The sequence below is a fragment of the Papio anubis genome, chromosome 4, assembly GCF_008728515.1.
Source record: "Papio anubis isolate 15944 chromosome 4, Panubis1.0, whole genome shotgun sequence".
Taxonomy (NCBI): Eukaryota; Metazoa; Chordata; class Mammalia; order Primates; family Cercopithecidae; genus Papio; species Papio anubis.
In genome coordinates, this window is record NC_044979.1 from 8,055,884 (window position 1) to 8,070,027 (window position 14,144).

The 14,144-nt window shown below is 52.3% G+C and overlaps 1 protein-coding gene across 2 annotated transcripts; it reads left to right on the plus strand.

Moving 5' to 3' along the window:
* The first annotated feature begins 70 nt into the window (after window positions 1-70).
* Window positions 71-13,562, plus strand: ASB10 (ankyrin repeat and SOCS box containing 10). Of its 2 annotated transcripts, none has more exons than XM_003896880.4 (6): window positions 71-2,099; window positions 2,886-3,153; window positions 7,790-8,309; window positions 12,574-12,687; window positions 12,954-13,139; window positions 13,285-13,562. In XM_003896880.4, the coding sequence occupies exons 1-5, from the start codon at window positions 1,829-1,831 to the stop codon at window positions 13,137-13,139; spliced, it is 1,359 nt and encodes a 452-aa protein (XP_003896929.1). In that variant the 5' UTR covers window positions 71-1,828; the 3' UTR covers window positions 13,285-13,562. The 2 variants fall into 2 exon arrangements, with proteins under 2 accessions (XP_003896929.1, XP_003896927.1); XM_003896878.4 differs by lacking the exon at window positions 71-2,099 and adding an exon at window positions 2,182-2,731.
* Window positions 13,563-14,144: the final 582 nt, after the last annotated feature.

Sequence of the window (14,144 nt, forward strand, 5' to 3'; positions counted from 1 at the left end):
CCTATTAAAAAATGAACAAAGGACTTGAACAGACATTTCTCAAAAGAAGACACACAAATGGCCAACAGATATCTGAAAATATGTTCAACAGCACTAATCATCAGAGAAATGTGAATCAAAATGAGATATTATCTCACACCTGTTAGACGGGCTATTATAGAAAACTGAAAGATAAGTGTTGGCAAGGATATGGAGAAAAGGGGACTCTGCACTGTTGGTGGTGTTGTAAATTAGTACCATTTTGAAAAATAGAATGAAGGTTCCTCAAAAAACTAAAAATAGAATTACCTTATGATTCAGCAATCCCACTATATACGGAAAGGAATTGAAATCAGCATGAAGAAGAGATGTCTGCACCCCCACGTCCACTGCAGCACTACTCACAATCGCCAAAACATGGAAACAACTGTTGTCCATCAATGGATGAATGGATTTTCAAATGCGATGTATCTGGAGGACGTTGTGCTAAGTGAAATAAGCCAGGTGCAGAAAGACAGATACCGCATGATCTTGCTCATTGTGGAATCTAAAAAAGTCAAGCTCACAGAAGAGCAGAATGGTGATTCCCAGAGGCTGGGGGCTCAGGGGAGGTGGACAGGGAAAGGGGAGACATTGGTCAGTGGGTATGATGTTACAGGTAGATAGGATAAGTTCAGGTGTTCTATTGCATAGCAAGGTGACTGTAGTGAATAATGATGTATATTTCAAAATAGCTAAGAGAGGATTTAAATGTTCTCACCACAAAGAATTGGTAAATATCATTTGATAGATGTGATAATTACCCTGATATGATTACACATTATATACATGTATCAAAATATTATAGCCCCATAAATATATACAATTATTTGTCAATTAAAAATGAAACTTTTAAAAAAGCAATTGATTAAAAAAAATTTTTAAGCCAGTGTGAACTAAAGGGGCAAGACCACTGGGGCTGGAGCACCCTAAGCCCACGGTGGGCAGTGGTGGGTCAGAGCTGAACCCCAGGGCTTGGTTTCTCATCTTTCTCTTTTTCCTTTTGATCCACCCGACCCCCAAACAAAAGTCAGTGCCTGAGCAGACAGAGACATTTCTCCTTTCTCACTATCTAGGGAAGACCCCAGGTAACCATGGCAGGGGAGAGATGCCACCCAACGTCATCCAGGGAGATGGGGGGTTGGCATCAAGGGCAAGCATGGGGAGTTTCTGTGGCTGCCTGTGGGTTACGCTGTGTTACCAAGGCACATGTCTGTCTTTAGGAGTCCCCTGAGGGGTGCCTCACACAGCGAGGGCAATCTCTGTCACTACTGTGAACTCGTCCCTTGGTTTGGGAGTGGGAAGGTGCAGGGCTAACAGATGACATTTGGAAGGGCAGGAAATACCGGGCACCTACAGGCCTCCCCAGTGGGATCAGAACCCAGGCAGCTGGAGGCTGATTTGGTGAAACAGAGGAAAAACAAGAAGGAGCTTGAGGTCCTGGGTTCCCGTCCTGGCTCTGCGGCAAGCTCTCTGTGATCTTGGGAAATCCGCTTCCCTCTAATGCCGAGATGACAGACTGGGCAGCATGGTCTGGGTGGTCCCTTTCCACCCTGAGGTCATACAGCCCTGGGGTGAAGCTCAGAGTTGGAGGGCTCAGGCCTCGCTTGTTCTCCTGCCCCTCCCTCATTCCCCCACCCTGCCTGACTGACAGCTGGGCCAATCGGGGCTATTTATGGCTTGGCCTGATGTTGTGCTCCCCTGCGCCTCCCGTGCTGGGCCCCACCCAGCTCGGGCCCAGCACCCACCTGCCTAGTCCACCAGCAACATCGCTGGGAGTCCTGCTGCTTTGGCTCTCCCAGAATAAGCCATGCCCTGGGGAAAGAACTCCTATCCCCACTGGGGACACCATCTGGGGTGCCTTCCCTCTGCCCCTGCCTGCCGGGTCTGGGGGCCCCACTCCCGCCCAGCCTGGGAGACCCCTCGGCCATCACCACTGCTGTGTCAAGACATGGCCCTGCAGAATGCCCTCTACACTGGGGACCTGGCAAGGTTGCAGGAGCTGTTCCCCCCGCACAGCACAGCCGACCTGCTGCTGGAGAGCCGGGCCGCAGAGCCTCGCTGGAGCAGCCACCAGAGGGGTGAGGGGCATCTGGGGGGTGCTGAGAACCTGGGGGGCTGGGCTGACTGCCTCGGCCATAGAGGACCTAAGGGCTTGAGAGACAGGAGAAGCCCCCAGCTGTTTCTCCCCAACCTCAAAGCTTGCCCAATAGCCTAAACCTTGGCCCAGGAACACAGTCATGCGGAGCCCAGAATAGCTCCTGCTGGATGCGTGGCCAGGTCAGGCTCAGAGCGTGGGACACGGGGGCCTTCTGCCTCTGTCTGTATTTCCCTGCTGCTCTCTCTCTGCCTTTGGCATATACCTCTCCTCCTCCCCGCTCCCCTCTCCCCGCCCACATGCTCATGAGTTGGACTCCAGAAGAGTGCAAGGGGCAGGGAGAGCCCCTCGATGACAGACACCCCCTCTGTGCCAGGCTGCTGGAGAAGCCAAGTAGAGGGTCTGAGGAGCACCCCAAGTCTGGCCTGGGACCCATCGTCACCCGCACGGCCTCAGGACCTGCCCTTGCCTTCTGGCAGGCAGTGCTGGCCGGGGACGAGGGCTGCGTCTCCCGCATCCTCGCGGATTCCAGTACTGGCCTGGCTCCTGATTCCGTCTTTGATACCAGCGACCCAGAGCGATGGAGGGATTTCCGCTTCAACATCCGTGCTCTGAGTACGGGCTGGGGCCCTGGGGGGTCGCAGCGGGAGAGAGGGGAGGACTCAGATGGAGCTCTGGGCTCCCTCTTCCTGCCTCTGCCCACCTCACCCCATCAGCTGGAAGGTCTTTGCCTTCCCTGGGATCTGAGACCCACATCTCCCCTCCCTAGGACTGTGGTCTCTGACATACGAAGAGGAGCTGACCACCCCACTGCATGTGGCGGCCAGCCGTGGCCACACCGAAGTCCTGCGGCTGCTGCTGAGGCGGCGAGCAAGGCCAGACAGTGCCCCTGGGGGCCGCACCGCCCTGCACGAGGCCTGTGCTGCAGGCCACACTGCCTGTGTTCATGTGCTGCTGGTGGCAGGAGCCGACCCCAACATCGCTGACCAGGATGGGAAACGCCCCCTGCATCTCTGCCGGGGTCCTGGCACCCTTGAGTGAGTGACCCCTCACCCCAACCCCCAGTTCCATTCTGAAGGGAAGCAAAGAGGCCTTCTCAGGGAGGATAGGGGAAAATGTCAGGGACGTGGGGCAGAGCAGTCCAGGCTTGGGGCATGGGTCAGGGTGCAATTACTTCCCAAGCCATCCACCCATTGAACCCATGAACTTTGGAGTGGCCTGGACTTTTGACAGTTTTCTGGTCTCCCAGGGGCAGATGGAGACTGTGGCAGGGGTGCAGTTGCATGGGCTGCATTGGGAAATTGCCTGGCTCCACTATGGGGAGGTGGCGTTGCTTAAAGTTTTAAAAGACACTCTGAGCTTATCCTATGTTCTAGGCACTGTGCTAAGTACAAGAGCAACTAAGTCCCTGAGGCCCTGCCCTCAGGGAGCTTACTGTTCAATGATCCAGACAGGGAGTAGAGGATGGTGGCCCCAGTGAGGACCTGCCTGGGTCCCTCTGGGCAGGGTCTGGTTCTCCATGACAGGTCTAGAATCTCCATATTGGTAGGGCACCCTCAGATCATGGGCTCAACGGACTCTCACTAACTAAACTCCCAAGAAACTGATGAATATACCCAAATGTGCCAATGTATCATTTATTGTAGGGAATAGTCCTTTGCAGTGACATAAATAACTGCACCCCATGTGTAAGCAACGTTGGAGGATGGGATCCCAATTACAATTTTGTAAACTAACTCTGCATCCTATAGAGGCCCTCTCTCTGCCGACTGCACACCTGCGGGTCTTGTCTCTTGCATGAGAAAGGTGCCAAATTATTGACCCTGAGGTTCTCCTTTCATGGACCCTCTCCTTGTTAATCCCATCAGCCTCTAGAGGATTCCATAGACTTCCTCATACTATGGTTGAAGATGTGTTCTTTACTAGCGTGGCCCAGTGGAAACCTAATGTGAGCCACATAGGCAATTTAGAATGTTCTAGCAGCCCCATCAAAAAATGACAAATGGCCAGGCACAGTGGCTCACCCCTGTAATTCTAGCACCTTGGGAGGCTGAGGCAGGTGGCTCACTTGAGGCCAGGAGTCTGAGACCAGCCTGGCCAACATGCCCAAACCCTGTCTCTACTAAAAATACAAAAATTAGCTGGGTGTGGTGGCAGGCACCTGTAATTCTAGCTACTTGGGAGGCTGACGCAGGAGAATTGCTTAAACCTGGGAGGTGGAGGTTGCAGTAAGCGGAGATTAGATTGCGCCACTGCACTCTAGCCTGGGAGAAAAAGTGAGACTTTGTCTCACAAAAAAAAAAGGACAAATATGTAAAATTAATTTTTAATGGTGGTAAAATATACATGAAATTTACCTTTGTAATCATTTTTTATTTATTTATTTTTTTCTGGAGATGGAGTCTTGTTCTGTCGCCCAGGCTGGAGTGCAGTGGTGCGATCTCGGCTCACTGCAAGCTCTGCCTCCCAGGTTCATGCCATTCTCCTGCCTCAGCCTCCCAAGTAGCTGGGACTACAGACACCCGCCACCATGCCTGGCTAATGTTTTGTATTTTTAGTAGAGACGGAGTTTCACCATGTTAGCCAGGATGGTCTCGATCTCCTGACCTCGTGATCTGCCCACCTCGGCATCCCAAAGTGCTGGGATTACAGGCATGAGCCACCATGCCTGGCCCTTTGTAACCATTTTTAAGTGTACAGTTCAATGGCATTAAGCCACATTCATGTTGTGGTTCAATCATCGCCACCATCCATCTCCAAACCTTCTCATCTTCCCAAACTGAAATTCTATCCCCATCAAACACTAACCACCCACCGCATCCTCTCTCCCAAACCCTGGCAATCACTATTCTACTTTCTGTCTCTGAATGTGAACACTCTGGGGACCTCACATAAGTGGAATCATCCTGTATTTATCCTTTTGTAACTGGCTTATTCCACTTAGCATGATGTCCTCAGACTTCACCCATGTTGTCTCATGTTTCAGAATTTCCTTCCTGTCTAAGGCTGAATAACACTCCGTTATATGTGGGGAGCACATTTTGTTTATTCATTAACCCACTGAGGGACACCTGGGTTGCTTCCACATTTTGGCTATTGCAAATAATGTTGCTGTGGACATGTGGGTACAAATATCTGTGAAGCAGGTTAAATTAATTATATTTTATTTAACACAACAAATCCAAAGTGTTATCATGTTGACATGTAATCAATATAAAATTGAGGCTGAGCACAGTGGCTCATGCCTGTAATCCCAGCACTCTGGGAGGCCGAGCTGGGTGGATCATCTGAGGTCAGAGTTCAAGACCAGCCTGGCCAACATGGTAAAACTGTCTCTACTAAAAATACAAAAATTAGCTGGACATGGTGGTGGGCACCTGTAATCCCAGCTACTCAGGAGGCTGAGGCAGGAGAATCGCTTGAACCCAGGAAGTGGTGGAGGTTTTAGTGAGCCAAGATCGTGCCACTGCACTCCAGCCTGGGCAAAAGAGGGAAACTCCATCTCAAACAAACAAACAAACAAAAATCAGCCAGGCGTGGTGGTGCACACCTGTAATCTCAGCTACTCAGGAGGCTGAGGTAGGAGGATCACTTGAGCCTGTGAGGTGGAGGTTGCAGTGAGTGGAGATCATGCCACTGTACTCCACCCTGGGCAACAGAGAGAGACCTCATCTCAAAAGAAAAAAAAAAGAGAGAGAGAGAGAGAGAGAATGAGAGAGAGATAGGGTCTTTCTCTCAGTCACCCAGTCTGGATTTGCAGTGGTGTGTTCATAGCTCACTGCAGCCTCAAACTACGGGGCTCAAACAATCCTCTCGCCTCAGCCTGTAGAGTAGATGGGACTACTAGAGGCCCACACCACCATTCCCAGCTAATTTTTTGTGGAGATGGGTCTCACTTTGTTGCCCAGGATAGTCTTGAACTCCTGGGCTAAAGTGATTCTCCACTGTCCCTAGCCAGCTCTGTTTCTGAAGAAGGAGAAGAAGAAAAGGTGTGCATGTAACACAGCACATCTCAGTTAGGATTAGCCACATTTCAAGAACTTGATAGCCACAGGTGGCTAGTAGCTACCACTGGATAGTGAATGATCCCACATTTTTAGTTCTGACCATGTTCCCACCAGCCTCCCTGAGATCACATGCAGGGATAATCCTTCCTTCCTTTGTGAGGAAACAAATGTATTTTAAAATTATTATGGAGACGTTTAAATGTATAGAAAGGCAGACAGGATAATGAAGTGCGCCCCCACAATCCATCACCCTCTATACCTCCCACTCCCCCCGCCATTTTGAGCTCTTACGATGGCAGGTTTTTGGGGGTTGTCTCACATGCTGCTCACAATCACCTCGGAAGATGGAGCTGTTATAATTATCCGCATTCTACACAGGAGGGAACTGGAGCTCAGAGAGGCCAAGTCCCGTTAGTGAGGCGCACACGTTGCTGTGACTCCCTGTGCTTCTTGCCATCTTGGAGTAAATCCAGTTGGCCAATTTCAGTCTTTTTTAGTTTTTATTTTTCCATTTTGAGAAGGAGTCTCACTCCGTCATGCAGGCTGGAGTGTAGTGGCATGATCTCAGCTCACTGCAGTCTCTGCCTCCTGGGTTCAAGCGATTCTCCTGTCTCAGCCACCCAAGTAGCTGGGATTACAGACACCCACCACCACACCTGGCTAATTTTTGTATCTTTAGTAGAGACAGAGTTTCACCATGTTGGCCAGGCTGGTCTGAAACTCCTGACCTCAGGTGATCCACCCACCTTGGCCTCCCAAAGTGCTGGGATTATAGGCATGAGCCACCATGCCCAGCCAATCAGTCTTGAGCCACCACGCTCAGCCAATCAGTCTTGTTCTTTGTCCCACTGCCCCATTTCCATGTGCGCCCACTGCCAGGCCCCACGCTCCCTTCCTCCTCTAGTCCCAGCATGCAGAGCCCCCCAACGGTCCTGCTGCCCCTGGACCCAAACAGCAGCCCACCCCCTACTAGCCATATCAACTTGCATGAGATCCTCAGACCTCAGTTTCCTCCTTTGTGGCATAAGTGTCTTAAGGGAGCCTACCAAGGGAATATAGTGAGGATGAAATTAGCTACTACATGTAAAACCCTTAGCAGGCGCCTGTTCTAACCACTCATGTGATAACTACTGGTGACGTTTATTCTCACGGATGATTTAGTGGATTATCCCAACAAAAAGTATGTGGATGTTAAAGGACACTGTTGGCTGGGCACAGTGGCTCATGCCTATAATCCAGCACTTTGGGAGGCCAAGGCAGGTCGATCACTTAAGGTCAAGAGTTTGAGACCAGCCTGGCAAACATGGTGAAACCCCATCTTTACTAAATACACAAAAAACTAGCCGAGCATGGTGGGGGCCGCCTGTAATCCTAGCTACTCTGGAGGCTGAGGCAGGAGAATGGCATGAACCTGGGAGGCGGCAGTTGCAGTGAGCTGAGATCGCGCCACTGCCCTTCTGCGTGGGCAATAGAACAAGACTCAGTCTCAAAAAAAAAAAAAAAAAAAAAGAAGGGCACTGTTGATATTGCAGAATGGTGCCGGGATGACCAGTGACGGGCAGGATGTAGGGTGAGTGGGGGGAGACAGAACAAAGAGCCACCCAAGTGTGTTCTTGCTGGGAGTCTGTGCCTGCTTTCCTCCCCACCACCATCTCCTCCCTAATAGGTGTGCGGAGCTGCTCCTGAGGTTTGGAGCAAGAGTGGATGGTCGGTCCGAGGAGGAAGAGGAGACCCCTTTGCATGTGGCTGCCCGGCTTGGCCATGTGGAGCTGGCAGATCTGCTTCTAAGACGGGGGGCATGTCCTGATGCCCGCGATGCCGAAGGCTGGACCCCACTGCTGGCTGCCTGTGACATCAGCTGCCAGTCCACTGCCGATGCGGAGGCCACCACGGCCCGCTGCCTGCAGCTGTGCAGCTTGCTGCTTTCAGCTGGAGCAGACGCTGATGCTGCCGACCGGGACAAGCATCGACCCCTGCACCTGGCCTGTCGCCGTGGCCATGCAGCTGTTGTGGAGCTGCTCCTGTCCTGTGGCGTCAGTGCCAACGCCATGGACTATGGGGGACACACACCCCTGCACTGTGCTCTGCAGGGCCCAGCTGCAGCCCTGGCCCAGAGCCCCGAGCACGTGGTTCGGGCTCTGCTCAACCACGGTGCTGTCCGTGTCTGGCCAGGGGCCCTCCCCAAGGTATGGGGGCTGCAGGCAGCAGGAGGGCCACCATGGTGAGGGGACAGGGAGACCTAGGCCTGTGCTCCGGTTTACTTTGGAATGTGGCCTGTGCACATAGATTGGTTCCTTCTGTCTGTCTTTCATTCAGCATGTAAGCAAAGCCCAAATAGGGGTCAAGGTGAAGACACAGATCAGCGGGAACTGTGTGTGTGTGCATGTGTGTGTGCATGTGTTCACATGGTGTGCGTGTGTATACATGTGTTCATGCACATATGTGCATGTATATACTGTGCATGTGTGATAAAGGTGGACTGGGGGCAGTGAGGCCAGATGATAAAGGATCCAAAAAGACAGAAGGAGTCAGGGTTGATGTGGGTGGTGGGCATTGTTCAAGGGTCTTCATCAGCACAACGAACTGCTGAAAATAGCATTTGAGGAAGCTCCCACTAGCAGTGGGATCAGTTCAGTGACAGACGCAGGAGAGGCTCCCCAAGGGAAGGGGGCGAGCCTGTTTCAGGAGCCTCGAGGTCCCCTGAATGTCTGCAAATGGACATGATCCCACCTTCTGAGAATCTAGTAGGACCCACAGCCCCCAGAACAGCTGCCATGGTCCTGGCACCTGTGAACATGCCTTTCACTGTCAATTTCAATTTATATCCTACTTTATCTTAATTTCCCCTAAGTAGGTTCAACTTGAAGACCTGTGCTACTGATGCCCTGGGAGGGGGCCTTGCCCCATGCTGTGTCGTGTCTGGAGGAGCGTAGATAATGTCATGAAGGGCGCTGGGTCTGAGAACGGGGACATCCATTCTCAGAGGAGATGGGTCAGAACTGAAACCACCCTCTAAGTAGGCAGGTCCCCTCTGGCCTAGCCCAGAGTCTTGTCCCACCCAGCCTTGCCTGTCCTGGGACCTCCTGCTATCCCAGCCTCTCCTCTTTGCTCACAAACCTAGAAGCATCTGTCTGGATTCCTAAGCAAGACCAAATAATTAAACAGCCCAAGAGTTCGGCAGATTGGTCTCCCCTTTGGGAAAATACAAGAAAATCAACAATTAACACTAATTAATCTCCTATTAACACTAGATAATTAGGAGACAAGTAATTCCCTGTAATCTGACGGCAGCTCTGACAGCTAATGATTTCCCCAGCAGGCAGGGGCGGGAGGAGGGCACAGCGAAAGGGTTTCCTGGGACCCCACAGCCCTGCTCCACCCCTCAGCCTGTCTCTGGGACCAAAGGGGCTGGCAGAGCAAAGTACCCCATTTGTCCCTTTCCATGATCTGCAGCCCTGCCAGCTGAGAGGTTTCTGTCCTCCCTGCACAGAAGCCTCCACCACCCATCTATGATGAAACGCCAGCCGCAGCCGGTTCTCTAGGAGCCACCACTTTGGACTTGGTGCTCAGGGGACCTGGATCCAGGATGACTTTGATGCTTGTTTGTGTGGCTGTAGGCAAGTCACTGCATGTGATACAGGCTCTCCCTAAGAGGATGGAAAACTGTAGGAGAGCACTGGGGAAGAGTTGGAGCAAGCACAGCCTTGACTACACAGCAGGCACTGTTCTAAGCTGTATTTCCTCTTACAGGAGTTTCTCAGTCCTCCCAGCAACCTCTGAGGTCAGTGGTGACTAGGAGTGTAGGCTCTGGAGCCAGACGCACTACCTGTGTGGCCTTCGGCAAGTTGCTGAATCTCCCTAGGCCTCACTTTTGTCATCTGTAACATAGGGATATGACACTATGCCTTCTTCATAGGGTTAGTGTGAGAAGGGTTAATACACATCAAGCCTAGTGCTTAACACTTGTTAGCTAGCGTTGTTCTCGTTATGTAATGTATGAGAAAGCACTTGGTAAGCTGCTTGGCATCATCCCAATGAGGGTATATCATTGGACACGGGAGTGCAAAGCAGGTTGGTGTAGCCGCACAGGCTTCCTGGAGGAGGTGGGACTGGGATGGGCAGTTTTGAAGGGAAGAAGGAGGAAGAGACAGGTGTTTCAGGCACAGAGAGCTGATTGAGCCCAGTGCAGAGGTAGGGATCAACATGGGCCAGGAAGGACAGAGATGGGCCTGAGGGGCAGATGCAGAGGAGAGTCGGAGAGAACCAGCCTGCTCTTCCCTAGCTCGGAGGAGTGAGGAAAAGAGGCCTCCCGGGACAGACTGGTGAGCACTGCTCAGATGCAGGGCTAGAAGCAGAGGGCCCAGGTGTGTAACATGCTTTCTCCAGGGACCCCGGAAGACCAGGTCTTCTGCTCCCACTGCTCATCGCTACTGTCATCGACAGACAGAAGGGTCTCCTCTCCTTGCAGACAGAGGCTGTTAAACCCCCACTGTTAGATGCAGTTGTGTGTTTGGCCACGTGTAGGTTGTGTGTGAGATACTGCCTGAAAGACAGTACTTATCTGTTTTCAGATCTTAAAAGGCTCTGTGGCCATCACCGGTAGAGATGCAGCGAGAGTGGAGTGCAGTGGAGGAGGCACGAATCTGCTTTAGGTACCAAGTTCAGGCACAAGCGGGAGTCATGGTGCCCGTGTCTGTCAGGCCACTTTTCTGACCACGTGGACGGTCTGTCCACAGGCTGCTCCACTGCATGGCTTGCCCACGTGCTGCATTGGACCACCACCTCAGAGACCTTTCTTGACCACTCCATCTAGGATAGTGCCCTCCCAACCATGCTCAGTCCCCTGACCCTACTTTTTTCCCCCTTTTTTTTTTTTTTTTTTTTTGAGACAGGGTCTCACTCTGTCGCCCACATGTGCAGTGGTGCAATTCTGGCTCACTGCAACCTCTGCCTCTCAGGCTCAAGAGATTCTCCTGCCTTAGCCTCCCGAATAGCTGGGATTACAGGTGCACGCCACTACTGCCTGGCTAATTTTTATATTTTTGGCAGAGACGGGGTTTCACCATGTTGGCCAGGCTGGTCTGAAACTGCTGACCTCAAGTGATCCATCCACCTCAGCCTCCCAAAGTGCTGGGATTACAGGCATGAGCCACCGTGCCCAGCCCCTTCTTGTTTTTCATTGCAGCAGCAGATCTGTGAGTGATGACTTCTGTGTTTATTATGCTTTCCTTCTGAAATAGAAGCTCTTGGATGACGAGGACTTCATTTTCCCCACTGCTGAATTTGAAGTGCTTGGCACATAGTAGGCCCTCAATAAATAGTTGCCGAATGAACCAATGAAAGCACAAATCTGGCTCCAACTAGATTCCACTCCTGCTCCTATCAAATCCTCTCCTGCTCTTGCAGGCAGTCCATTGGCCTCTGGTTGCCTTGTCCCTTCTCCCTGAATACCCTCCTGGCTCTGGGGTTCCCTTGCCTCCAGAGCCCAATCCTCCCTCTGTGAGTCCCCCACCCAGCCCCACCCCACTCCCTGGCCCACTCTTGTAGCTGTCTCTACCCACACTTGGCATTGTATGGATTCTGTGATCTTTTTATCTGCTCAGGAGCTCCACCCACAGGTCAGGGACCCCTTCCAGCCAGCAGAAAACCCAGCCCAGAACCTTGTAGAGGTAGAGAGGAGAGCAGGATGGTGGTGTGGTTAAGGGCAAGGGGCCACGCTTCCAGGCCTGGACTGTGGGAACCACAACTTGGGCAAGTTAATTAACTTCTCTGTCCCTCAGTTTCCCTTGGCTGTAGTGAAGGAAATGGGATAATAACATAGGGACATTAACAGTCCATCCCTTGCAGGGACAACAGTGAAGAGTTCATACATGTAAAGTGCTAGAAAAATCATCTGGCCTGAGTTATGCACAATAGAAAGGTTAGCTGCTGTATTGGCTTTCTGGATCAAATGAAGTACCACAAACTGGATAGCTTAAAGCAACAGAAATGGAGTTCCCTTACAGCAGTGGAGGCTGGAAGTTTGAAATGCAGGTGTAGGCAGGGCTGGCTCCTTCTGAAGCCTCTGAGGGAGAATCTGTTCCATGGCGCTCTTGTAGCTTCCAGTGGTTTCCCACAATCCTTGGTGTCCTTTGACTTGTACACGTGTCACTCCACTGTCTGCCTTTGTCGTTACGTGGCCTTCTCGTCTGTGTCGGTGTCCGTGCCTCTGTTTTCTCTTCTTATAAGAACACCAGTCATATTGAATAGGGCCCACCGTAATGACCTCATTTTAACCTGATTACATTTGCAAAGACCCTATTTCCAATTAAGGTCCCATTCATAGGTACAGGGGGTTAGGTCTTCAATATATCTTTTAGGAAACAAAGTTCAACCCACAACAACTATTCTGGAGCTGTCTGGTCACTGTGTGGACTGACTGGGGACCCAACACGTCTTTGCCTCCCACAGGTGCTGGAGCGCTGGAGCACGTGCCCTCAGACCATCGAGGTCCTGATGAACACCTACAGTGTTGTGCAGCTTCCCGAGGAGGCTGTGGGCCTGGTGCCTCCTGAAACTCTGCAGGTCAGATTCCAAGGCCCTGAACATAGAGCCTCTCATCCTGGCCCCAAGACTCCCACCTGCTAAACCACAGCCCCCCAGAGAAAGTATCCAAAGACGCACTCATGTCCCAGAAGAGAGAATTTGCAGAGTGAACACTCAAACATTCATTGTTTCTAAGAGATTCCTTCCGGTAGATGCCCCACCCCTCCCTCACCTGCCTATCCTGTGAGGAGCCGGCGCCACCTGTCTGAGGCTGCCCCTCACTGAGCCCCTTGTTCTGCCCCCAGAAACATCAGCGTTTCTACTCCTCCCTTTTCGCCTTGGTGAGGCAGCCCAGGTCGCTGCAGCATCTGAGCCGCTGTGCGCTCCGCTCCCACCTGGAGGGCAGCCTGCCCCACGCGCTGCCCCGCCTCCCCCTGCCACCGCGCCTGCTCCGCTACCTGCAGCTGGATTTTGAGGGCGTGCTCTACTAGGTGAGCCCTGGGATCTGTGAGCAGTAACAGCTGCTTGGGGTCCAGGGATGGGTGGAAGGCAAGAGAAGCACTGGGGAAGGCCTTGGCCAGTACCGGCCTGTCCCCGAACCACCAGAAGCCTCTGAATACAAACCTCTCCTTCCAGATGTCCATGGCCTTTTGAGAGGGCCTGAAAGCAGATGCCCCAGCCTGCAGAGGGCGCGCCTCTGCACTAACTCAGGCCAGGTAGCCTAGCAGCGGAGGCCCAGCTGCGCAGGCAGGTGTGGATGCTGCAATTCCCAGTGCAGAGAAGCGGACTAACAGCCACAGCCAGATGATGTCTGATGAAGACACACTCCTGTTGGGGCTCTCCTGGGGCCCCCTTCTAGCCTGTGCAAACCCTGTATGTGCATTAAAAATCTTCAGGTCTGTTTTGGTACTGTCTCCAGCAGACCTTCCTCTGAACTTGCTCCCTTGCCGGGGAGTCGGGATGGGTGGACTGACAAGGGCTCCCTGCGTGCCCCATGGGGCCAGCTGCATCACCTTCCCCTTTGGCATCAGCCAGCTGCTAAGAGGTCCCAGGCTTGCCAGCTCCATGAAATGACAGAATGACCACCAGGTGACAATGCGTTAGAAAAGGCCTAAAGGAGGTGCAGGGTGCACATGGAGGCAGTGCAGAGAGTTGGGCAGGAAGGCACAGGAACCCTTGGGGTAGGAAGGTGAGGAGGCAGGAGAGCCACCTGGAAGGAGGGGCATGTAGGGTGGCCCATCGCGGAGGGTAGCCATGGCTCAGTTGAGAGCCAAAGGCCCAGGTTTAGAAAAACAGAACCAGTTCTGCCTATTGCCTGACACCGTAGGTCAGGGAGGACCAGAAGCACGCCTGGTTCCTGCCTCTTTTATCTGCTCCTTCCTTAAATTTAGCTCTGGCTGCAAGAGCGTCGAGTTGAAAGTTCCATGACCCAGGTTCTGGTCTTAACTTTGCCATTAACTTGTGGAACCTAAGTCTCTTACCTCTCCGGGCTCACG